At 36.7% G+C, this 25,846-nt stretch overlaps 1 protein-coding gene across 1 annotated transcript; it reads left to right on the top strand.

The window, feature by feature from the left end:
* The first annotated feature begins 1,971 nt into the window (after positions 1-1,971).
* On the top strand, positions 1,972-25,110 carry npdc1a (neural proliferation, differentiation and control, 1a). Its single transcript, XM_044095804.1, has 9 exons — positions 1,972-2,335; positions 14,353-14,499; positions 21,836-21,949; positions 22,034-22,267; positions 22,523-22,589; positions 23,566-23,656; positions 23,784-23,863; positions 23,942-24,041; positions 24,123-25,110. Exons 1-9 carry the CDS (start codon positions 2,212-2,214, stop codon positions 24,192-24,194), a joined length of 1,029 nt encoding a protein of 342 aa, XP_043951739.1. The 5' UTR covers positions 1,972-2,211; the 3' UTR covers positions 24,195-25,110.
* Positions 25,111-25,846: the final 736 nt, after the last annotated feature.

Consider the following 25,846-nt stretch of genomic DNA (forward strand, 5'->3'; position numbering starts at 1 on the left):
TTGAATTATTTAAAAGATTGTCTAAGAAATCCCAGAGATTTTTGTAATCGGTATTGTTTTACTTTTTGTAACTGAGCTCTGCCTTTGCTAGTTGAATAAGTATAAGGGGTAAGATCCTAAAATATTCACTTTTTCTTCTTTTATTTGCTTAGAGGACACTGGTTTAACAATATTGTGTTAAAAATAATACATAATTTTTTTTCACACAAATTATCTTTTCACAATCAAAAGTCAACTGATTGTGAATACAAATTTTTATTTTGTTTATTTTTTTATTGTCAGAAAATGTTGCCGTCTTTCTGTTGATTTCTGTTGTTTTTTCTTTCTTTGGACACATTGATCAGATCACTCCAAAAATTGCTTGAGTAAATACAAAATGCATTAAAGTGATGATTTAAAGTGGAAAGCAAGACCATCCCCCCAACAATATTTATTTTTTCCTTTAAGTGGTTCTATTACTCATTAGCACTGGGTAATAGTAGAAATTTCCCTGTGCTTATTTAAATAAGTATTTTGCCATTTTAGGATTCAGGTCTGCACTTGACCAGCACCTGCTGTAGATCAAATCTAAAATCCTTAGAGTGGTGTCCAACATCAGTTCTCAAGGGCCAGATTCCTCTGTGATTTGGATGCTATCCTGATTAATCACACCTAAGTCAAATGATAGTTCATTATCAGGCCGCTGCAGAACTTGATTACATTCTGAGGAGGATTTAAGCGTTTGAATCAGCTGTATTGGAGCAGGGACTCATCTAAAACATGCAGGCATTTGTGTTTGAGGACTGGAGTTGTTGTAACAATTTGTGAACAGCCAGCATTGATCTTTGGAAGCTTTATCCTTCTGGCAGGTAACAATGACTGCCTATTGGAAACTGTCTATTGTTCTTAAGTTACTTCACATAAATAATTAGAGCTGAAAACTGAATTCAACTGTTTGTGAATAATAATAATATATTTATGTGAAGCATCATTTCCCCCTTTTTCAATTATTTAAATTATCTGACAGTAAAAGGATTTTACTTTTTATGCTCAGTTCGGCAATAAACTGAATGCACACAATAATTCATATCTTCTGACTCTGCAGGCCAAAAAAGAGGGAAGATCTAAGAATGAGGAAAAAGAACAATAAAAAAACATAGAAAAAGAAACCAAAACCAAAAACAACATAAAAATTATAACAATAGCTGATCTAATCCTCATCCTTGTGGAACACTGATAGTAAAACTTTGTGAGACTGGATGATACAGTCCATTTTTTTAATAATCCTGACAAAATTAACTTCACCATGATCTTTTAATTTTACAAACATGTTTCTTCTGATTTGAAGCCATGTTAATGTTAAGCAAGAGTCTTAATTTGAATCTGACACAGAAACTGGCAAGGAAGCTAAAGATTAGAGTAATGGTAAAGAGTCCTTCCGACCTCAAGAAGGAAGCATGAATACAGAAGGAAATATGTAAAAGCGGGGTTTTACTGCGCTGATTCCAATAAAGATTTTTCATTGATTACTGAAAATGTTTTATATAATTTCCAATAGACTATCTCATTTTCGTTCAGAAACAAGCCTCGTATTGAAGAAAAAATAATTAATAAAGTAAATCTGCCATGGGTATGAATAATTTTAGGCTTAACTCTCCAACTTCAACACATAGCAACCTGTCTGAAAAATAGTTGTTAAAAGTGAATTTTATCATCAAACATTATCACTAGGTCTCTCAAATTCTTTATACAGATCTATCAACACACACACACACACACACACACACACACACACACACACACACACACACACACACACACACATTCATTCATCTAAATTAACAGAAATCAACTCTATGAGTTTCTGCTTTTAAACTGACGTACTCAAGCAGACTTACTTTCTAATTTACTGAGTCGGAAAGAGTCGTGTTGGATTTTACGAGGGAACCCTGAAGGTACCATATCAAACACTTGGCCACCCCTTCTTCCTCCGCCTCCTCCTCCGCCTGAAGCTCCACTATCTTTATCCCTGCCGCGGATTACGCTGCGCAGTGAGTGTGGGATCAGTCGGACGGCATCCCCTCTGCTCGGTTTACCGCTGCTGTCTGTAACATCGCGCTTAGCTCTCTTTCTGCGCCACTGAAACCGTAAAGCAAAACAGAAACAGAAATAAAGTGATGGGGGAATGACAACAACATTCGTCGGTCCTCCGTCAAGCAGAAGACCCCCAGGATGCTGCTGTTTTCCAGTCCGCGGTGCGGCCACCAGCACCGGGCCTCGCTGCCGCTGCTGTTCGCCGCCGCGCTGCCGCTGCTTATGCTGCTATGTTACGTCCCCGTGAGCGCCAGCCTCCCAGGTAAATACTTACATTTATTAAACCTAAAGCTGGGCAAGAATTGCCCAAAAGAAACAAAGGGTTACCAGGTCACCTGTTTCCAGTGCTGCTATTTATAGTTTAAAAGAACCCCTAGGCCTTTTTGTAATATACTATTTAATTGATACTTATTGTTTATCATCTAATGTTTGTGTGAGCAGGTTAAACCGATGGTTCTGGAGAAAAGCAAAGGGAAATGAAAATTCCCTTCCTTGTCGGGCTATTTAATCTGTTTCCTTGTAAGCAGTTGTTAACAGAGGTGTGACCAAGTCACTGTGTTGCAAGTCTCAAGTAAGTCTCAAGTCTCTGTCCTCAAGTCCGAGTCAAGTCTCAAGTAAAGACAGGTAAAGTCGAGTCAAGTCTCAAGTCAGGAACCTTTAATTTCAAGTCATTTCGAGTCGTTTTTATTTTGTATTTTTTTAATAATTTGCAATTATACATAAAATTCAAATAATAGACCATTTGTTCTTTTTAAAATATGTATTTATCTCAAATGATAGAACGTGTGTAGCTGAACACAAAGTATAAAAAACATTTTTAAATTGGACCACTTTATTAGTTCTGTTAAACTTGATATTCAATAAAAAAAGACAAAAATGCTGACATTTCCACAGCACAATACAAAGAACCATAACAGCAGTTTTTTCCTCTTTTCTCTGACCTGGTCACTGAGTGAACATGTATTTTTAAGTGTCCATGTTTTGAGTGACATAAGAAACAAAACAAATATATCAACTGAACAATTAACAGAAATCTGCAATTGAGGATACTGTATTTCAGTTAACTATTCTGCATTGCATTTGCAAAAGACCAAACTGACCAAAAGTCTGTCTGTCATTTGTGCACGATGAGGACGTAAAATGATGCCACCATAGCTGAAGACGCGCTCCACTGGAGCACTGCAAGCAGGCACTGCCAAAACTCTGGTGGCCACATTAAACAGTGAAGGAAGAGTGTGCATGTTCATTGCCCAGAACAAGAGGGCGTTCTGTCCATCAGCAATATGGAGGTAATGACTTAGCTGTAGTGCTGGACTTGTCTGGACATCCTTCTTCTGCCTCTTACAATAAGCAGCAAACAGTCCTCCATCGTCACAGTCCTTTTGATCTTTATCACCAGGAGTCACGTGTTGCTCCAACTTTGCAGGATCTGCAGCATTTTCCTTTTTTCTTTTTTTTCCCCAGCAAAGCTATACCACTTGGAAATGGGTCTGTACAACATGTGACAGTCACGCCGGTCAGTGCATTAAGTCAAAAACAGTTGACTTAATGCACTGACTGCAGTAAACAATATATTGTCAATATAATTTCCCAACGTAGATGTCTTCAAATACACCAACCATCCTTAGATGGTACTAGACCCGGGTCGTCATCATGATGGGACAGAGAGACTCTGTTCCCTGTGTTCAGGTCCAGAATCTGCTTTCTGTTCCGGAGCCCCGCTCACTATCCACCGGCTTTCTGAGCTAACACGGTGCACATTGAAGGACCGGATTTATGGTAAATCATCACCAATTTAACCGGGAGTACACATGCTAACACGAAGTTAGCTAAAGCCAACTATGTTACAGCAAAAGAAAAGTGCCACCTACCGATCTTTGTGAAGCTTCAAATGCCGGACAAAGTTGGACGTCATGGCATCTCCATCCGATATTCTCTTCTTGCATGTTTTACAAGTTGCAGTTCGTTTTTTAGTCGAAAGTTCATAACCTACGTAGCCAAAAGAAATTACTTGCGGAAGCATATTCGAGCGGTTATTTCGTATTTCGTTCCCTGATCTCTGTAGCTTCGCGTTTTTTAAACGTCCAAATCCTGTTAATTTGATTGGTTGTGCTGCACGTACATCCATACGTAAGGAGAGAGGAAAAACATAGTGACGGTCTGCGCATATTGATACGGAATGAGTGAAATTAATTAATGACGCCAGTTTATAAATAATGTGTTTTAAATTTTAAGACTTTGAGTAAAAAATATCAAGTCTTTTCAAGTAAACAGCTTCAAGTCGAGTCAAGTCCCAAGTCAATGGCATGAAAGTCAAAGTCAAGTCCGAGTCTTTGAGCATTTTTTCAAGTCAAGTCTCAAGTCGTGATTTTAACGACTCGAGTCTGACTCGAGTCCAAGTCATGTGACTCGAGTCCCCACCTCTGGTTGTTAATAATGGACTCTTTTAAAAAATGTAAGGAGGTGAATTTATTAGGTCGGGCTAAGGTAGATGCGAACATTGCGACTTTTTCACCTGGGTGTTGAATCCACATAGGTCAGGTTTACAAATGCACCAGTTATATGCATGCTAAGGCAAACCTTAAAGGATGGAAGTTAGTGACAATTTTACAGTGGGGTATTTAGTTCTGAAGTTATTGCTTTTCACTTTTTTATACAACGTTTTCTTTAAATTAGTTCCAGAGGCTAAGACAAATCTGTCACATTTTTTCCCAACAAAAGATACAAAAAATAATGTGAATTCTCTATTTACTATTTACTTTAAAATCCATTCAGCTTAGCTGTGCTTTCACTCTTGAGTTCAGAAAAGCTTGTAATAAATTTTGTACAGAACATTAGGTCATATAGTCAATTTAGTTCATTGTTTTCTCTCTAGTTAATGATGAAACGGGATGTGTTGAATGCCAAATACAAAACTGATAAAAGAATGGAAAATATAATGGAAGGTCAGCGGTGCTGGTGAGTTCTCGTTTGGGCTGTATACTATCTAGAGTAGGCTCTGTAATTTTTATAGGTAATTCTATGAACCATGGGAATCATTAACTAAAATTCAGTAGTGGGATTTTAAAAGCTTACTTAATTAAATCGTTAAGTTCGAGCTATAAGGAAATCTTGAAATATCCATCAGTTTATTTATGATTTTGCCCTCTGAGCTGTATGAGGACAGGTTTGTGAGCCACTGTGAGATTTATTAACCCAATTTACTTTGGGTGCATATATATAATGTGATGGCCTGATGTTTGAACAGACAGGGAAGTTAAGCCGCTTCTCAGCTTTTAGAAAACAGAAAAAAAAAAAAAGATGGGAAAAGCAGCAGCTGAACAGTCACTTTTAATCTTCAGCCTGTATCAGGCACACGAAACCCTCAGACAGTGTCAGCGTTACCACTGAACATTCAGTGACGTGGCACTGACACAGGCTGCAGTGAATTTGTCTCAGGTTTAAGCAGCGGTTATTCGTTTTAAACCACTGAAGTCTGAAGGCCATTAATGCGAAATGATGTAAAGGGCGAATGGAGAAACGCTGACTCAGAGACTGCAGTGTTTTTTTTGTTTTTTTTTTTACTATGTTGGGCAAGTTTTAATCTTTATATCTGACTTTTCTCATCTAAAACTTGAATATTTGGCCATTTTCTTCTTGGATGTTGTGATCTAAATCAATTTGTGAGAATTGTAGAGCTGACTCTAGCAAAATATGGATTCTTGAACTCTGTACTGCAATTCTGTGGATTACATTGTCTGTGCTGCAAAATCCTGCTCTGGTTAATGGAATCAATGCAAAAAAAAAAAAAAAGAAATCTAATAATCTCTGACTGGCTTTCCTGCATCTATTAAAGAAATATATTCCCACAGCTTGGTGCTGCCACCACCATGTTTTACATGTTTTAGTTGTTTTTTTTTGTTTGTTGTTTTTTTTTACCACATTGAATAGTGGATTAAGCACTGCTGTTTGAGTTTCTTTTTATCTACCACATTGTATTCCCTTAAGTATTGCAGTTTGTGATTTGAGGTGGCAAAATGTAAAAAGGTTAAAGGGGTAGGAATACATTTGCAGGTGCAGTATAATACAGAATATTGTAACTATCTCTCAAACATGCTCAGAGATTAAAAGCTGGAGGATTGTGGGTCTTCTTTTTTTCCTTCCTGCAGAGAATATGTTCGGTCTCATCGGCTGTCAGAGGCTTTGATTTGTTTTCAACGTGACAACTGTTGCAGTTGAACGCAGCTTGCTCATAACGGCGAGTGGCAGTGCTGCAGTATGTGGGCTATTGTTCGCATATGTCGTGTGGAAATCTTAGGAGCGATGGAGACGGCGCATTCTCCCACCATTCTACTGTGACATAGCTGCAAAGGAAGGCTGTGTCAATCTTGTAGGATCCACAGCTCCGCATAAAATAAACAGGCTTAAATTCAATCCGTTTTCTTTGAAAAGAGAACATGTTTAGGGTTCAGGAAAATTGACTCTAGATGGATTTATGACTGCAGCTGATTCAGTGAAACACTGACATATCATCAAGAGTAAATATGCCATCAAGCTGGTTCTGAACACTGAGATCTGTAGATGGAAGTTATCCAAAATCTCCATTTAAGCAATTGGTTGCATAAACTATGTTTAGTTAGCTCTGAAAGTTCCAGATTTATTGAACATTCAGGATTTCTTGTATTCTGCACATTTAGAATACAAGACATAAATAAATATATTTATTTATATATATTTATAGTTTAGCAGGTTCTTTGTGACCGAAGTGTTGGAGAGAACCTTCTTTCCTTAATATTCTGACTGAGAACGATTATTGTTGTGCTGCCGAATTTGTTATTCCACAGCCCACTTAGAATCAGTAGGCTTATTACTCAGCGAGCCTCGGCCTGTGGCTTTTCTCCCTCACCAGGATTAAGCTTTAACCAGTCACATCCTTAAGTGTCACACTCGACCTCCTCTTTGCATACACAGTGGCTTTTTCCTCTGAGATTTTTCATTCACCTTTTCTGCCCTGCAGCCAAAGCAGTAATTTACTGTGGGAATTAAGAGCTGGGAAAGGCCAGACGAGAACACAGGGAGACATTAAAACGCCTGAGAGTATGTAAAAACATTTACATACTTACACATTTTTATGCACTTAACACTCATCTGACAATTTTATTTACTTGTTTAGGTTCAAGAATAAAAACAGAAATGCGTGTGATTTTACCACTTTGGTGTTTTGTGTTTTTCTAGTTTTAGACATTTCAAATCCAACTTTTTTGGGTAGAGCAATGTTTCGTAGAGACATTGCTCTACCTGGGCTGGATTGGCAGGTGTATGGATAGCAGCCAATCCAAGAACAACATTCATTTTACTTGATACTGAAAATCTAGCTTCCACGTGTCTATCTAGCTAAGATGGTTTCCACTGTGCGCATGAATGCATATTAAGGTATATTCAGTGATGGCTGTGCACTCACTGAATATAAACTGCACTAATATAGTTGTCCACTTTGAATAACATTAACCAGTTTTAGCAGGGATCACAGTTTGATTTCATGTGTCGACTGACCCAAATACGGATCAGAACCTCAATCAATGAAGCTTAGGTGTAATATTCCCCAAAAGTTAATCTCATTCTTATGAAACCAGTACTGTGACTTATCACTACTCCAATTTGGATATAGAAAACATTGTAATGTCATTGGTGTGTGGGTTGTTTACAAAATTTTCCCGCAGTGTGTGGTTGGTAGATGACATTTTGTGACTGACCACTCATTTTTTACACTCAAGAAGTCAAGTTTGGAAAAAAACAAAACAAAAAATAAACAATGCAAAAATGGTAGAGGAGGAACACTATCTTAAGCATTCACCCCAAGCAGTACAGGTGTGCTGGGTTGTTCTTGTCCACATCTCAATAAACTGAAAGACAGAGTATGTGTTGCACAACTGCTTGTGGAAATTTTCTCTGGAAATACCCTGAAATTTCAGGAAGAATAAGAAGTAACATTTTTCAGGAATGAGGAACAGATCAGTTTATTGAGCAAAGTCCTTAAACTAGGACTTTTAATTTAATTGTGTAATAATGCAGTCTGACTAAAGTTTCAGGCTAATTGCACAGTTTGGTTTTGGTTACACCTATTCTTAACACAGTAATACTAGACCACATCAGGATACAAGTTCTCATAAATATCTTTTTTTATGATTAATGTATTTTACGTTGAATCTGGAAGTGAGTCAAAAAGTCCAGGCTAAAGATAAAAAAATCACCACATCTGGTTTTAAAACTCCTCTGTTATTCAGGTCTCTATGCTCTTGAGTTTGACATTGACAGCATTTCACAAAGAGCTTCAATACAATGGTTTCCTGCTACTGTAATTAAATTACGCAGCAGCCAGAAGATGCTTGTCAGCAATGTTGAATTGCCTCATTGTCCATTATGTTGTTTCATAGGGACAGTCTTAAACAATACTGCTGACAACCAAGGTTGAAAGGTGGTCCTCAAGCATCACTGTCTCTTGCTGCATCTTATCCTTTACCAGATATTTAGCCTATTTTTTGTTCTCATTTGTCAGCAAAGCGACTCGTTCGTATCCATCTGAAAACTCAGAACCGGGAGAAACACTCTAGTTTCTGTGTCAGCAGGTTTCAGTGTGTCGGTTTTTGCATGTACGGCTACGTGTAGCCACATCCTTACCAAGAAAGCTGCCGTCACATTTACCCAAGTCTAAAAAAAAAAAAAAAAAAAAAGTTTAATCACAACTTAATCAGCAGTGATTAAGTTGAGGTATCACAGGGTTAAAAAGGCAATCTAACAAATGTTTCACAATTGTTAGTATTCTTTATTTATTCAACTAATGATCCAGCAAGATGATAATTAACCTGTTGGTCATGACAAGAAAAAAGCAGGATCTAAGATTTATTTTCTACACTATTTATTTAAACCTTTTCAACCTTTATTGTTTGTTGTGGTGTAAGCTGCTCTGCTTCGTTCTCATTAATTTCTTGCGGTGTAATTATTTATACTCCTAATTGGGTGACTTGACAGAGGTTACTGCAAAAGCAATGACACAGTGACAGACAAAGGGAAAAGGCAGGCAAAGACCGAAGGCATCTAGTTTCTCGTCATTCTTCCGCGAACTTGCATTCCTTCTCGTCAGCAGATGTCTTTAACTCTGTTTTATTTTTATTTCTCACTTCCTTCTCACCTGTACCTCTGTCTGCTTTCAGAACTGTTGTTGTACTTCCTGCGTCTGTGTGTGTTCATCTGTGCTTTTAACAGGTGCAAAGTCATGCCCCACTTTCCGCCGGAACGACACAGAGGCGCCCATTGCATCACATGGGAAATGGCTTCTACACACATTTATAAAAAAAAAACAAAAAAAAAAACCCACTGACAAACAGTTTCCATTCAAATGGATGTTTAAATTAAATTTGGGACTTTCCACAATTCTATGAGGGGGAAAAACCATTTTCATTTGACTCTGCAGCGTTCTTGTACTTTTATTACAAATTTTTATTGTTGTATGGATATATTTTACACTGTGGAATCTGAAAGTTGTTAGCTAATTCCCCAGCAGTTGTTTAACTACTTACCAGAATCAGCTGGTTTGGCTGGACATACCAATCTGTCCACACATGTAAATATTGTTGCACGCTGTGATTCCTTGCTGACGTGGGTTACAGTCTATCACACTAAATGATCCTGATGGCCTTCTTTAACATGGTAAATGTCAACTTGAACTTAGATTAAATAATAATTGTAACAAAACTTCTATTAATAATAATGAAAGTAAAAGATCAAGATAAAAGTTTTTCTTTTCTAAAGTAGAAACTTAATGAAGGTTTGTAAATGCATCAAGAGGCTTATGGTGCCCAGTTGTTGAGATTCTTGCAGAAAATGTTTATTCCCATTTTCTTAACGCATTTTCTGTATGGAGGTTTAATGATGGAATAAAATGGTTTGAGTGTCATGGTTTTTGGATTATTAGAAAGCCTTACAGGTTTCTTCAGTTTTTGCTTTCTTATCATTTTCAGATAATCAAACACATTTGTTGGATAAGAATAAAAATGCAGCATTTAAAAATAGGAGTTTATTCATAGGCCCTGAACCTAATAACCGGTTGTGCCACCCTTACTGCCAAAAGCTGCAGCTGCTTGTTTGCAGTAGCTGGCAATGAATCTTTGTTGGGATACTGGTTCTCTATCCTTTTGCAGAATTGTTTTTATCCACCCACAATGGAATGGTCCAGTGGTATATCCTCCTGGTTAAAATTAAACCACAGTATTTCAATCTGTTTTAAGTCTTTACTTTGATTAGACCACTTCAAAACCTTTCTTTTCTGTTTATTAATCTATTCATATGTGGACTTGTGGGTGTGCTTGGAATTATTGTTCTGCCGCATTAATTTAGCATACTTCAGTTTAAGATCAAAAACTGATTGGACATTCATTGTTCCCTTAGCTATCACAAAGCACTTTCAGATCATCAAACTACCTGAGATTAGATAAAAGCCTAAATATTTTTTTGACAAATTAGGAATTAAATCAAATGTATAACTTAATCTTAGTTGGTATCAAATATAAACTCTTGGTTCATTTTAGCTGGCATGATATTTTACAGTTTTCTAGTTTAGCAAAACTAATGATATTTGGGTGACCAGACAGAGTGATCGTTGTCACTCATTCTTGTCTACTTTACGGAAATGGTGCCATTTGGACATTAAGTCTCAAACTGCTAGATTGGCAAAGCTGTTGAATTCAGCACATTTAGTTGAGATGTACAATACAAAATAATCCACATAGAAATATATTTGTAACATGTAAAGGAAAAAAACAACAACAAAAAAACAAGAGGACTGAACACAGCCCTGTGGGGAACACCACAATGCTGTCTTAGTGAGTGATGTGGTAAAGCTATTCATACTGATAAAACAAAACATTTGTGAGCTTTGATCCCAGGTAATGTAAAAAAGATAAAACCCGAGCAGAGTTCTGGAAAAGTGGTAATTACTCATATCCACCTTTTTAATGAATAATTTTTCTCTATTATACAGTTTTCTAAAAGCAAACTAAACAAAAAAAAAATATGAATTTGTCCTGCATAGTGTATTTACGTTGACTCTCCTGTTACATATGACATGAGAAAGCAAAGCTCACTCAGGCATGAAGTGGCTGGGTTAATGAAAGCAAACATTTAGAAACAGGCTGGCCGAACATTTATTTGGTTTCTGTCATTTGAGATTGAAGTAGAAACTCTAAAAGCTAAACACAAACATCTCCTTTAGAGCTCTTTATCATTCTGCCCAAGTGGAGATACACTCAGTGGTTCTATTAAGTGCAGAGAAACCAAACTGAGCTCTTTAATGTTTCCACTTGATTTTGAGTGTTTGGCTTACATCCTGTCTGCTATCTGAGTCAGGAAATGCAAACAATGGGAGTTGAAGAATTTCTGCCTACCAATTTCCTACTTTTCTAGTGAAAAAAAAAATAATAAAGTTCTGACCAAAATCACAAACACACATGATTGCATGTTGTGACACTTGTTCCACTGTAGTTACAGAACAGCTTGAAGGAGCACCGAGTTGCACATGCTTTCATATATGTGTTGGTCTCAGAGCGTAGGTGTTTATAAGGCTTTGTGAGAATGTATGCCACTGTTTTGCTCTCAGTTTTTCTTTTCCTGGCTGAGTTTCTGCTGAGCTCAAAGCCTGGCAACAGCAGCGGCAGATGGTTAGTAAAGTCTCTTTTTTTTTTTTTTTTTTTTTTCCCCCCCTTAATTCCAAGGACTTTCTGAGTTCCTCTGTTGCATAATGTGCCCTCACTCCTCTTGACTAAACTGAGACCAAACGTTCTGATATGCTTTTGGGACTTATTTTGTATTATGTTGTATGTTTTTGTGTTTTGTATGGAGCTGTCTGGGATTTTGTAATTTCCTGTGCTGAAAATTAAGATCTGTGCCTGTTTGTTGAAAGTAAAGAGCTCCCTACCTGCTTTTATGCTGCTTCTAAATCTCAGATATTGATTGTACTGCACCCAAGCGTCACCCTTGTTTTTTTTATTTTTTTTTATTTTTCTCTCTGTCGCCAAATCTAACAGTTGGAATGTGTCAGTGTTTCTGATTAATTATCTGCTTCCCACATTAATAACACACAAAGTGCTGATCAAAGGTGTTGAGATTTTCACTGTATCATAATCTTCAGGAGAGCAGATATTTAAAAATTTAGGACAACTGCTTTCATAACAGAAAATGAGCTTTAGCGTGTTCATGAGTCTGTTGAAGCGACAACAGAGGCAAAGACAAAGTGAGGCAAAGGGCCAGAACAATGTTTGCAGTTTCCATGAGGTTGAGGTAAATCATTAAATTCGTCACAGAAACTGTTTCTCACATTCCATATTGACATAAACTTCATAAACATGCCACCAAAATAGCATAGCGTAATCTTTGTAGATCATCCAGAGATCCATGTCCTCTCATATTTTTATGCCTTTGTCTCATCTCAAAGGTTTTCTACAGGATTTAGATCTTAAGAGAAGTAGGTTTAGCATCTAGTGAGCAATTTCTGCATTGATTTGGCCATATTTCTTGGATAGTTTTACTGCATTTGACGCTTCCAAAAGAAAGATTGACATTTAAGGTACCCTGATATTTCAGAAAAAGCATGATGCCTTTCAGTCTGAGAGGATTCCAAGGGGCTTTGGAACAGAAACAGGCACTCGGTATTATAGATCCTCTACCGTACTTAACAATAGACGTATGGTGCATTTGTCCACGTTTTCATTCTTTATTTTATGTCAAACTTCCTTGGAGTGGAATGGAAACGGACAGTTTAAATCTCAAAGCTTTTTTTTTTGGAAGCTCAGGGATTTTTTTCTTGTCAGGAGTTAATAGTATTATTTTTTTTAATCCGTCCTAAAGCAGATTTCTCAAATTGCACAGCTGCCTCTCACCCCAGTGGCAGGTCAACCAAAGACATGGAAACCCAATATCTGCTTTTTTTTGTTGCTGCTATTTTTAAGTACCCTCTATTTCTTATACACACCTGTTATGACCTCAACACATCCTTGGGTTCTCACCAGCTGTGTGTGTTTGTGCATGCATCTAAATTAAATTCATCCAGATAGACAGTAATGAGGCCAGGTGATTATCTGAGCCTATAATCCAAAATGGGACTATAGCTGAAAATTGCATTGAAATCATATTTTAAAAGAAAATCAAGGAATTGAGTTTGTTTCCTGATCTTGGTACAGTAAATGATAGATGTTTATTAGACATCTTAAAACTTAACTTGGACATCTGCTGATAAATGTTCACTTTTAGCAGAATTTTATCTTTTATCAATTTATGCATTACTTTCTTAATCTTATGAGAGTATTGATACATTTTTAGTAAGGAAATCAATAACTTTCTGCATGTCGTGTGACAATCGGGATCAGGGCAGGAAATGGTGGCTATAATCTAATGTCCTACATTTTCCCACAGCCACATTAATGACTAATTATAATTATAAAACAAGGACGTGTATCTTGCCACCATGCGCAGTGAAGAAAGAGAAAAATCAAAATCTTCAAAGCTTTGTTTAAAAATGCAAGCAAAGTTTTCACTTTTGAGAAAGGAAGGAAGGAAGCGACTGCAGAGGGAAGCTGCAACCACATGTCAAGTCTAACACAAGGCTGGAGAACACTGACCTCAACTTCTGTCTCTCCTCCTCATATCACTCCATGCTGCATCTGTTATGAAAAAATCCACACCTGCTGTGCTGTTCACCTTTAGCTGGGCCCACCACACAGCACCGCAGTGCTCATTATCAGCCTCTCTCTTGCCATACACACCTGCTATAACCTCAACACATCCTTGGGTTCTCACCAGCTGTGTGTGTTTGTGCATGCATCTAAATTAAATTCATTCAGATAGACAGTAATGAGGCCAGGTGATTATCTGAGCCGATAGTGGGAGAACATCAGTCTTTATTTGGGTTTGACCTGATTAAAAGGGCTGAAGAGTTGGGCCATGATCACAACACTGCAGTGGAGAGATTTTTTTTTTTTTTTTTTCCATGTTCTTTCTGGTGAATGTGTTTGGCTGAAACTAAATGTGATAGGTTTATAATGGAACACGTTGCTGCTGCTTCTCAGGAACTGTGACATCAGCATGTGAACTCTTCAAGGTGAGATGTTTTTGATTTTAAGATAAAAGACGCCCACAAATGAGAGAAGTGACTTGGAGAGTTGAGTCACGTCTTATTCACAGGATTTTTTGGCGCCGCGTCATCTCCTGTGCAGTTCCTAATTTTTTTTTTTGTATGTCTCTCTCCCTTAGCTCACAAAAAGTGCCCTCCGCCATTAGACTGTGCCCAGCAGAGACGCCACCACTGCCACCCACCATCGTCTGACTGCGGCTCCTGCCTCTCCCCGTTTCGGGAGAACGACGAAGGACTCTGTGTGCTGAAGACGCACCATAAAAATGGTATGAACAAAATACACCAGACATCGTACACTTACACATGCTGCATTCAAGTATCTTGTAATAACAATATAAAAGCAATGAAAATATCATTATTTTCATTACCAATTTTAGAATTATCGTTATGCTTATTATAACACTAATGTTCTTTTTCGAATTAGAAAAAAAACTATTGATCCCAAAGGGAAATTAAATATCTTTTTTTTATATATAGTAATTAATAAGATTACTAATTATTCGTCCCCCTAAGTGCAGACCAATGTATATTAAACTGAAATTAACAGTCACAATGGTTTTTAACATATTTACAGTCAGATATGTAGAAACAATGTAGAAACAGAGCACATTTTTTGTCATTATAACAAATATAAATATAATACATATAAATCTTTATGTTCTAACAGGCTGAGATGATGCAGTTGAACTAGGTGCTATCCCCTTTATAATGGAGAAATACACAATGCATCTCTCCATTAAATAAATTTACTTCAAAGATTTTCCCACAATTTCCTGTGTGAGGTTACACTACTGCAGTAAAAGCTGAATTTATATTAAGACTATGTACACACCTTTATCAGTAGAGCAACAGATGTGGCCAATGATGCATTTATACTAAACAAGTGAGGATGTTTTAGAGTCTCTGAGGCTCAGTGTCTCAGTCAAAGAGACGTGAGTATGTAACAGCAGTGGGGCTCAAGCAGTTTATTGTCCAAATAAAAACCAGTTCTCTATAAAGCTAAGCCATGGCCGCCCTGTGCCTTTTTAAGCATTTAAGCATCTATCAATTCAATTCAGCTGCACTTGCTTCTCTGTTCAGTTGTCATTTCATCTGTGTTTTGGGTTGTTGTTTTTGCTTTTCCTTCATTTCTCCCATTTATGCCTCTCCCAGCTACAGAGCATTTTCAGCTTTAATCCTGCTCTGCCCCTGCTGTGTTTGCAGCACACACACACACACACGCACACACACATATATATATGCACCGCCCCCACACTGGCAGCTTTAATCACTGCAATAACATGTTTCTCTCTCTCTTTTGCCCTTCATCTTCATCCCTAAATTTAATATCACTCAATAAAACAGCCAGGCAGTGGAAAGAAGTCTCATTTTCCTGATTTCTATAATAGTTTGTGCTGCTTTCAAAGCAAAAGCTGAAATAGAGGAGACATTTCAAAATATTTAAGTGGTTTGCCTCAATATAAACAATATACATTTATGTCATTGGGGGTGTTGAACCTCTGCAGGGTTAATAACTTGGATGGGAATTAGCAGTAGGAGATGATCCAGGAGAAAGTTGACTCGACTAATTGCAAAGCATCAGATTAAAAAAAAATTAATAGAAAAGAAAAAAATAAGTTTGGTTGAGCAGGAGAAAAGTTTATGTCATGCAGAGGATGAGGGGATTTTTTGTGCAGCACTACGAGTTTGCATGATGTACCAGATTCATACCACACGCAGACGTTTAAGCTGCATAGTGGTTACATAAAGTCTTTGGAGTCTACCGAACACTCTGATCCGCTCGGGAGAGTGACTCTTATTTTCACACTCGCCACTCAGACCCACGAAGTGGTGTTCTGAACAGATGAAATCCTCGTTGTTTCCTTTAATTACTCAGATTCGCACAAGATTCGCCTTTTGACGCGTCAGAAAACAATAAAGGCCAGCTGCTGGCGTGGTATAGTTAGGCAGCTTTATTCACTGCCTGAAAAATATCACATTGGCACTAACTTTTATGCCAGATTTTTGAAAAAATGAATCACAAAATTGAAACTTTGTTGATTAGTTTGTGTAGCAGTGGGTGGTGGTAATTAAAGAGCTGTGTTTCTGACCCAGGATGCTTCTGTCATCATTTTAATTGAGCTCCACCCAGATTTAAAGGTTGTTTCACAGCTTATCAGGCTGCTTTCAGCGAGTTTGATTGTAAGGAATCTGTATCTTCTGTCGTCATTCTGCTCTAAATTTCTCAGAATTAGAAAGAATTTGCAAAACTGTTTGTTTCTGACTCATGGACTGTTTCATTTAAAATTAAACACTTAATTTAGTTTATTATCCAGCACCAATTAACAACAACGCCTTCTTTACAAGCAGGCAAACGGCTCCAATTCAACGTGCTCAAGAAATAACCTTGAGCGCATTTATTCATACACAGATATAAACACTTCAATTTTCTGAATTAAGCTGTACAAAAGGCCTTTTTCTTAACACCACACTGAAGTAAATAATGTTCTGTTCCACAGCCTGTGCTCTCGTGAATGTCCAAAATGTAATGTTTATGTGTGTGATGATCAGATTCTACTAGTTTAGATCAGTTCTACCTGTCCTGAGAAGCCAAATGAACATGCATAAAACAAGTTCTGTTTTATTCATGTTTTGGGATTGTGTCCTTTGAGAAGATAAACAAATAGGGTGAAAAGAATACAATTAATTTTTTGGTCCGTGAGAGGCATGGATTACCAGTATAGATACACTCGCGTTGTACAACAATAAATGCACCAAATATTCAGAGTTCACAAAATAATATTTCATGTTATCAGCTGATGGATGTAAGGCATTCACAGTAAGGGAACAGGTAATCAGAACTGCCATTTTAAGCAGGAGCTGCCTGTGTTTGTCATGGAGGCGTTCACTGCCATTAGTAAACAGATAATATGCCTCAAAGCCATGTCTTCTGGTTAAAAGCACAAACAGAGCGACAGAAGAGTCATTCTTTAAAAGCAGCTGTATTGCGTACATGGTGAAGGCAGGGCGTGAACAAAGTGGGTTTCTGGTCTTTTACAGAGTAGCTTTTGTGTCCTTTCTAGCTTTTATCTCCATCATCCAGTTTGTTTCCCCTTTCATGTTCTTGTCTGTCAGCATCTGGCAACTGATGGACTAACATGCAATTGTCGTAAGCATCCAGCTGCCGTTTGGTAACAGAAGATCTGAAAAATGCCTAAATGAAAAGTCCTTGTATAATATTATTGTACCAAAGATATTAAAGCCGTTTTATCTTCTCAATGATTTGAGTACAATGATTTCAGCTTGAAAAGACTCTTATTTTACATATTGGTCCGATATTTTATTATCTTCACTAATTTACTGATTAAATCTGAGTTTCTTTATTTTAAATTTAATACTGATCATTACATGTGATCAGTTTGAACTTTTTAATTTACACTTTGGCACAGTTGGGAATTACACCTGCTAACATTTTTAGCTGGTGTTATATAAAAAGGAAGATGCCAAGCATATTTCATTAGCACCTGATAAAGACAATTATCTCCTTGCCTAAATTAACAAAGTGAATGGAAGTTACAAAATTTTAATGGTTATTAGCATTTGACAATATTTATACAGGTGTTTTGCTTGTCTTTGGATTTTAAACATTACTTAAGTGATATGGATGTGTATTTTTGATTTCATTCAGTTTGTCTAGCATTCCTTAGACTTTTTGTAGATACGATTGACATTAAGATTTGGAATCGATCAAGATTAATACAGTGTGAAAAAATTAAAATCATCTATTCAAGTTCTGGATAGATGAATGGATCAGGTTGAATATGTAATTTTGACATTAAACCTCTGTAGGAACCCTTGGTTTTTCTACGAAGGTGTATTATTTTTGCAAAGCAGAAGTTGAAAGGCAGGTGAGGCTGTTTGCAGTCATTCGGAGCTGTACACTCAGATGTGACTACCTTTATTCGGCTTTTGGGACACCAACTCAGATATACGGCACTCTGTCCAGGCAAGAAGGAAATTTCATTGTATAGTTCTCCTCTCTTTTGTTCCGATAACCAACCACATTAAGTTGTAATTGCATGTCTGCTTTCTTCTAACTCGATGGTTTGTAGAGATTTTCGATAAACTCACTGGAGAATAGAGGTCCATCTAAAAACTTAGCATGGAAAAGTTTATTTATTTCAGTAAGTCGGTTCAAAAATTTAACATGTATAGATAGACATACAAGTCATATTTATCAACCTGAAGAGACATAATCGACTGAAATATGCTATGGCAAGTGAAATAAATCTTTATAGTTTTTAAATATTATTGATTACTCTAAATCAAATTTAAACATCAATCAATAGTATATATCTTTAGTTGGATCATCAAATAGTCCTAATTAAAAGTTTTAAAAAAAATCTCCATGTTTATTGTTGTTTTCTGATTGCCCGCTAGGTGGCAGCAGAACATTATTGCAGTGATTAGCTGGCGACTTTTTTTTTTTTTTCAATTAAAGATAACTATGTTTTCTAATGACTTACTTCATATCAAGATCAACATTTTAAATCACTATGTATTTATTTATTTAAATTTAGCTCAATGTTCAATGTTTCATATGTTTTACATTTTTGGAAAAGGACTATACATGTATAAAAAAAATTTGGCTTAATTGATGCCATGGTAACTGAAGAGGTGCACAGTTTCAACCTCATTGAACAGAATTAATTGGTGTTAAAACAAAGATATTCTTGTGTTTTCCTTTTTATTTGAATCGATATATGTATCTGTTCAGCTTCAGAGCAAAGTATTGCCAAAAACAAAATTTTAAGCAGTCATTATGGTTGGATGATTATGTTTGAGATATTGTTAATGTTAGAATTACAGATGCACCAATCTAATCTGCCATAAATCAGAAGTTTCCAGTTTTGACTTTTAGAACTTTATGAACATATCACCCAATAACATCTAGATAGTTTTGCTGCTCCTTAGTTTTCTCCACTCACTATCAAATAACCTCTAGCACATTTATTTTTTTTGTCTTATTATCCTTTGGAAAAATGCAATTTGGTCCAAATCAGAAATTGGTTGGGGCCAGAAAAGTTAGATCAATGCATAATCTAATCACATGAGGGTGTATTGTAGTTGATTGCAAGTTGCAAATCTTGATACTTCTTAACAGGAAGACGTTAAAAGGTAATGCATGTGTGTATGGTTTTTGGTGGAGCAGGAAATGTGAGTGGGTTTTTAAGTGGGAAAAGACAACAGTGTGCATGGGTGTGACACACAATCCCTGTTGAGATGTTTAGTGTTTGTTTGTTGTACCAACCTGCCCCCCTGTGTGCTTCCCAAGAGGGTATGGGGTCATTATCAGGCTGGTGACAAAACTCTCCTTCTATAAGGAGAGGTATGTATGCTTGCACACAGCCCATACAGTTATAGGTGACTCTTTTTTTTTTTTTTTCTTCTGCAACATTCAAAACGTCAACAAATGTGCCCTCTCTGCATCGCCTCTTTATATTCAGACCTGTATGCAGCCAGCACACAGGCACAGTTGGCGCGCTCAGCCACCTGCAAAGTGCAGATGGCACATCTCGCCTCCACAGACACCTGCCATGCAGTGCACTAAATGGCCATTAGTGGAGGGGGGTGAGGGAAAAAACAAAGCAGTCAGTGAAAGTGCTGCTATGTCATATCAAACACATTAACCCAGCCAGATGGTCAGCCTTCTGGAGTGAAAGTGACACTGTAATCGCCACCATAATTTAGGTGGACACTTATTTTGAAAGAGTTACTGGTCACCGCTCAGTTATTTTTTTTATTTGATGATTATAATCAACAACAGAGCGAAAAGACAGGATGTTTTTATTCTAAAATCCACTTTAAGTTTACGTGTTTCCTCACCGTCTTTGTCTGCGCTAATAATAAATACATGTGAGGCTTTATGGAGGGAAATAACTCTTTGATGACCTCCATTACCAGTAGGCTTTGGAGTCTATTGTGACTGCAGCAGGACAGGCCCGGTGAGGCCGAGGTTTGGCTGATTGCTCCGGGGACACCCTCCGCCCCCTGCGGTGCTCCTTCCCCTGGCCACACACACACTGTGGACCCCGGTCGCCCTGGAGCCCGGGGCTGTCCCACTGGAATGTGGTTTGCTGTCTGGTGCAAAGAGCTGTTAACAACAGTTTAGTATTGTCTGGCTTTTTTTAACCAGCTCCTCAAACAAACAACACACACAGGGCACACTCCTTGTCTGTCATTATACACGTAAGATGCTGAAAACACCTGTGCATTCATGTCCACATGCTTCCACCCAAATGTGTGTCTTTCCTGAGTTTCTCTTTTATCTAAAGTCACTGTGATAATGTAAAGATGGTATATATTTTCCATGTATGTTTAGAAAGTTTTTGCTTTATCTTGTTTAGCTAATAAAATGACACTCATGTTGCTTGCAATATTTTAACAGATGCAACATGGGTTTTTTTTGTTTTTGTTTTTTTAATGAAGAGACACTACTTTGGCAGAACAAATCAAGTAGATGCCAAGTTATCAAAGTAAAATGGGACAAGGATTAAACATTTTAAGATAAATATTTAAAAAAATATTCAAATATGTTAAAAAGTAATAAAATGGCAACAACTAAATTCATAAATGACTATGAGCCACCATAATAGAACCACAACCTCTGGCATAAGCAGCTCAAAACAGCCATAAACAAAAGACGCAGCTAAATATAATTAGAAATGAATTATTGTATGAACAATATTTAGATATAGTTTTGGTTTAGCTGCTTTATAAAGGCTTAGTGAAACAATTTACTTTCTGTCTTTCCTGTTTTTACTGTGATCTTATTTTTGGAGATTGTTTTAACACAAAATGCACTTGGGTAGTTTTTCTCTTCTGGCTAAACCTTAGTTTGTGAGCAAACTGTACTTTGTTTTTTTTTTTTTTTTACTTAAATTCTGAAAATGTTCTTATGTATCTCTGACATGGATCCCTGATACTGATCCATTCTGATATAAGACTCAGAGCTTGGAAAAGATACCGGACGTTCTTGATTTTTCTGGCTTCTTTGAAGTTCTGTACTAAAAATTTAGTTATTTTGTTATACTGATTCTTGGGGGCGGGGGGCAGTAAACAGTAAATTTGTTTTTCTTTCTTTCTTAAATTGTATTTCTAAATGTAAATTAAATGTACAAAACATTAACGGGAATTTATTGTTACAGGAAACCACAGCAAGAGTGGGACAGTTTCCCCCTTACAGTGAATGCAGCATAATTCCAAAGTAAATTGGGTAGTAAATAAAGATTAGAAAGGTTGGTTTCCTCCACTGCTAGGGGGGAAATATGTGGTATTTTTCCACTGGGATTCAAAACTGCTGGAGGAACCTTGGGCCCCAAACCCAAACATATAAATGAATTTGAGCCATTTATGAGTCAGTCATGTTATAATTGACCTCAGCGGTCAAAAATATGTTTCCAAAGACACAATATATATATATATATATATATATATATATATATATAAATCTCATGAGTTCTATCACATGTAAAAATTTCATATTAAAGTGTTTCATGTTTGAAGAAGCATGAAAGCTATTTATTAACATGTCTGAAACTTGAAATGTTTTTTGTTGGTTAGGCAAAGTGAGGACCTTCACTGATTTGGATGAAGAAATAGATTTCCTTCACTCCATCATAGCAAAACAGGAAGTGTCAAAGATAAAAACAACAAAAAATCAACTGCAAAAAACTGGTAAGAAATCGGCCACAAATCCAGCAAGGTGACATTTACATTATAGTTGCTGAAATTCATCTAAATCTCTTTCTGACCTTCCAGGTTCCACTTCCTCTCCGGCAGATCTTAAGGACAGCAGGAAGGGAGTATCTGAACAAAAATCCCAGAATAAGAACCGACTGTCGGGGGAAATCCCACGTAGCACCACGGCAGCTCCGATACCCACGGGCACCGCCGTTCCCAACACGCCAACACCGCATCCCAAGTTTACCGCAGCTGATGGCCGAGCCGGCCCTTTAGTTGTGCCCCATCCCAAAAATGACACCATCATTGTCAGTGAGTGTTTAACTCTTTTTATTAGCAGATATTGTTAGAACTTAAATCATATGGATCTCTATTGAAGCAAAAATACCTTTCATACAGTAGACATTAAATCTTAACCAAATCTCTCTGTTATGATTATAACAACTGCTAAACAATTACATTTTAACCATAAGAAGAGTATCTCATCTAACTTTTTATCAGAATTTTAAATTACATTTTATAAATACTTAATAAATTATTTTCTTCTTTGTGTTCATTTTTCTGCAGTCATAATCTCGCTATGTGTTATTGTGGGCACCGTGTGTGTGATCTTGTCTTCTATCTGTTACGTCAAGTAAGTATAAAGAAAGGCAAAAACTATGCGATGTTGTTGCTCCAGTTGGAAGCAAAGTGTTTGGTTGAATTCCTTATGAACTACTGACTCTTTTGAACAGTTTTTATTCCAGAGCCAAATGATGATGGAATATAAAGCTTCACTGATTTTTTTTTTTTTCCCTCACAACTCCACATTTTTAATTACATAAAACAATTAATTTATTTCTTGTCATTTTAATTATTATTTTATCATGGAAGGAATAAAGCTGGATAACAATAAACATTTGAAAAGCTCTAATCTGACGTATATTGTAAGTTTATGTAAACTTACAATATATGTATAATATATACGTATATTATACGCGTATACGTATACAATATAAAAGCAGACTGACTGATTTTACCTATTTGTATTTAATTAAGCACAACTATTTATCCACGGTCAGTCAAACACAATTGGTTCTTTTGGCTCATTCATTGGCATTGCAGAATTATATTTAGTAAACTTCCTTTTTGAGTGGTCCTTTTTGAATAGTACCCACATTTATGAGGACATCTAAAATAAAATGTCTTGTTTTCAGCACATAGATTTGTTGTATGATTTAGGATATTTAGTGACATCTGGAGGTAGTTGTGCGTACTGCATCCAGAGTTGATCAAATTCCACAAAATGTTATTCTGAGATTTAAATTCTTCCGCCTAAATACTATACACTGGCATCTTAAATGTATTTATTAATCAAGAATAAGAAATTATTTTTATGTGTACTGACTAAAGACAGCTTTTTAAGCATGGTTATTCTTTATTGCCACTTTCTCTCAGACTGTATTGTAATGAATGCTTGAGAAAAAAAACATCTCAACACTTCATGCTGACTGAAATACAAACCATAAGGAGTTTAAAATGTATCAAAGAGTCAAACTTTAGAAATCTTCATAATTTGAGGGAAAATATGAGAACGTTGTGCCTAAAGTTGATCATGACTCCCCCTGCAGGCTGCGCACAGAATCACGTCTTGCTGAGAAGGTGGACTACCCTGCTTTCAGAGGACCGGGCGTTCCTCCAACTCCAGCCAACGGTTCATCAGTAAGTCCCCCCTCACCTCTCTTTTTTTTTTTTTTTTTACATGTACAATACCCCCACCCCTCTCTACGCATCCAGATTTCAGTTGCTGACATCATTCACACCTCTCTCTTTGTTTTGCCCCCGTAAGACGCTTGATAAGACGCTGGCTGAAAACGCTCAAATGTATCACTATCAGCACCAGAAACAACAGATGCTGTCAATGGGAAGGTGCGTTTCCTGTCTCTGTCTCCACACAGCCTTTTGTGGTGTTTTTGCCATAACTTAAAATCTCAATTTCTCCATCAGTCACAAGCCTGAACAGAAAGGGCTCGACGCTGAGGCCACATCGGACGAAGAAGAAGTGGGAGGCGGCTTCACAGTGTACGAGTGTCCTGGACTCGCCCCGGTGAGCACACAAATACCTGAACACCTTCAAATAATTTCTTATTGGATGTTTTATTGAAATGCTTATCATCTTTCTTCCCAGACTGGAGAGATGGAAGTTAAAAATCCTCTGTTTGACGATTCAACGCCGGATTATCAGGGGATTCCTAAGTGAACACAAAAAATTTCTATGGAAGAAAGCTCCTATTTTCTCTCTGCCTGCATGGAAATCGAGAATGGTGTTGTGGAAATGATTGTTTTCTCATCCGCCTTTTTAACACATAGGTCCCACTATGGCTTTTTAATGCTACAAATATGTAATGGGTTCCCTGTTAATTTATTCCTGTCAATGTTGTAGAGAAACTCTATCTTTTAATTTAATTTTTGTTGATTTAAGTCGAAGTCAAGCTAGTGTTAGTGTTTCGTTCTGTTTGAGTGTTTGATTCTGAGTTAATGTCTTTATTCTTTCTTTATTTTTGCAGCTATTTCCAAAGAAAACCATAACAGATTATATATATCTATATGTGTATATATATCACACATATATTTAGGAATACTCTACTAAAGCAGACACCCTCTCTAATTTTGTTTTAACAGATTTCATATCGGTTTTCTGTAAAAATGCATCATAAAATGGTCATTGAACTGTAACTGCTGGTGTTGCTCGTGTATTTTCCTGTCCTGTAGGCTGCACATGAAGATTTTGAGATGATAAAGTATAGATATTAAAGCTATATAGGTGAAAATGAAGTACTTAATGCTGTCTTGCATGGTTTGACTGTATTGTTTTAGTCATGGCGAAGCTTTGATGGATCGTTCTGCCTCCGTGTGTGTGCGTCATGTTGCCAATGGAGGGGGGGGAAAGTGACTTTCCGAGCACTTGAATGAAATCTGAGACGAGCTGTACCTCTAGATGTTTTACTGGCAATCATAATGATCCTGTAGTGTCCCTCTTTCCAATCTTTGGGCTCAAACTATCCATGTGCTGCAAAATGTACATACAAAGAGTGAGATTGTTCACTTTTTATAGATATTTGTACATGCAGACTAAAGGTTGAAAATTAAACTTTTTACCACATGTGGAGGAAAAAGTGAGGTTTTCATTTTGTGCTTGCCATAGTTTTCATATACAGCGTCCGTATACAGTCTGGAAAAGTTTGGAATGTGGTGTCAATGTTTTCCAGGTCTGGATAAGTATGGGAAAAATATATTTATTCTTTCTTTCCTTCTTTTCATCCCATCCTCCTATATTTAATTTTTTTCTTGCTCATATATGTACTTATACTTTCATGTACCTTCCTTTTTTCATTCATTTCTTTTCTTTCTGTCCTTTTTTCTGTACTATTTCTTCCCTCATTATTTTACTCAATATTTTAAAATGAGCACAAATAACTGAAAACTGAGTTTAATCTGAAATGCTTGCAAAACATGGAGTAACCTTCCATTTAAGTACTTGTAGAAAAACATGGGTAAAAGATGCAACAAATAACAGATATATATATATATATATATATATATATATATATATATATATATATAATCCCAGTTTTAATATAAACATGTTAACTGTGCAGTTTGATTGCCTTAAAATGTGTTACTCTAGTTGTTTCCATAACTAGTATAAATTTGTAGAAAGTAATGTTTTATTACATTTGTATAATCTCACAATCAGAGATTTATAAAATTACAGCCTGTTTATTTTTGATGAAGTCATGCAAATGCCACATTTACTGGCACTGATATTCCTATAAAAATCAAATATCTAAACCTTTATACTTTGAGTGTCTCTTTTGAGGTAAGAAGAGTTTCTAGAAATTTCTAATTGAA

Source organism: Gambusia affinis, linkage group LG17 (genome assembly GCF_019740435.1).
Source record: "Gambusia affinis linkage group LG17, SWU_Gaff_1.0, whole genome shotgun sequence".
Lineage (NCBI taxonomy): Eukaryota > Metazoa > Chordata > Actinopteri > Cyprinodontiformes > Poeciliidae > Gambusia > Gambusia affinis.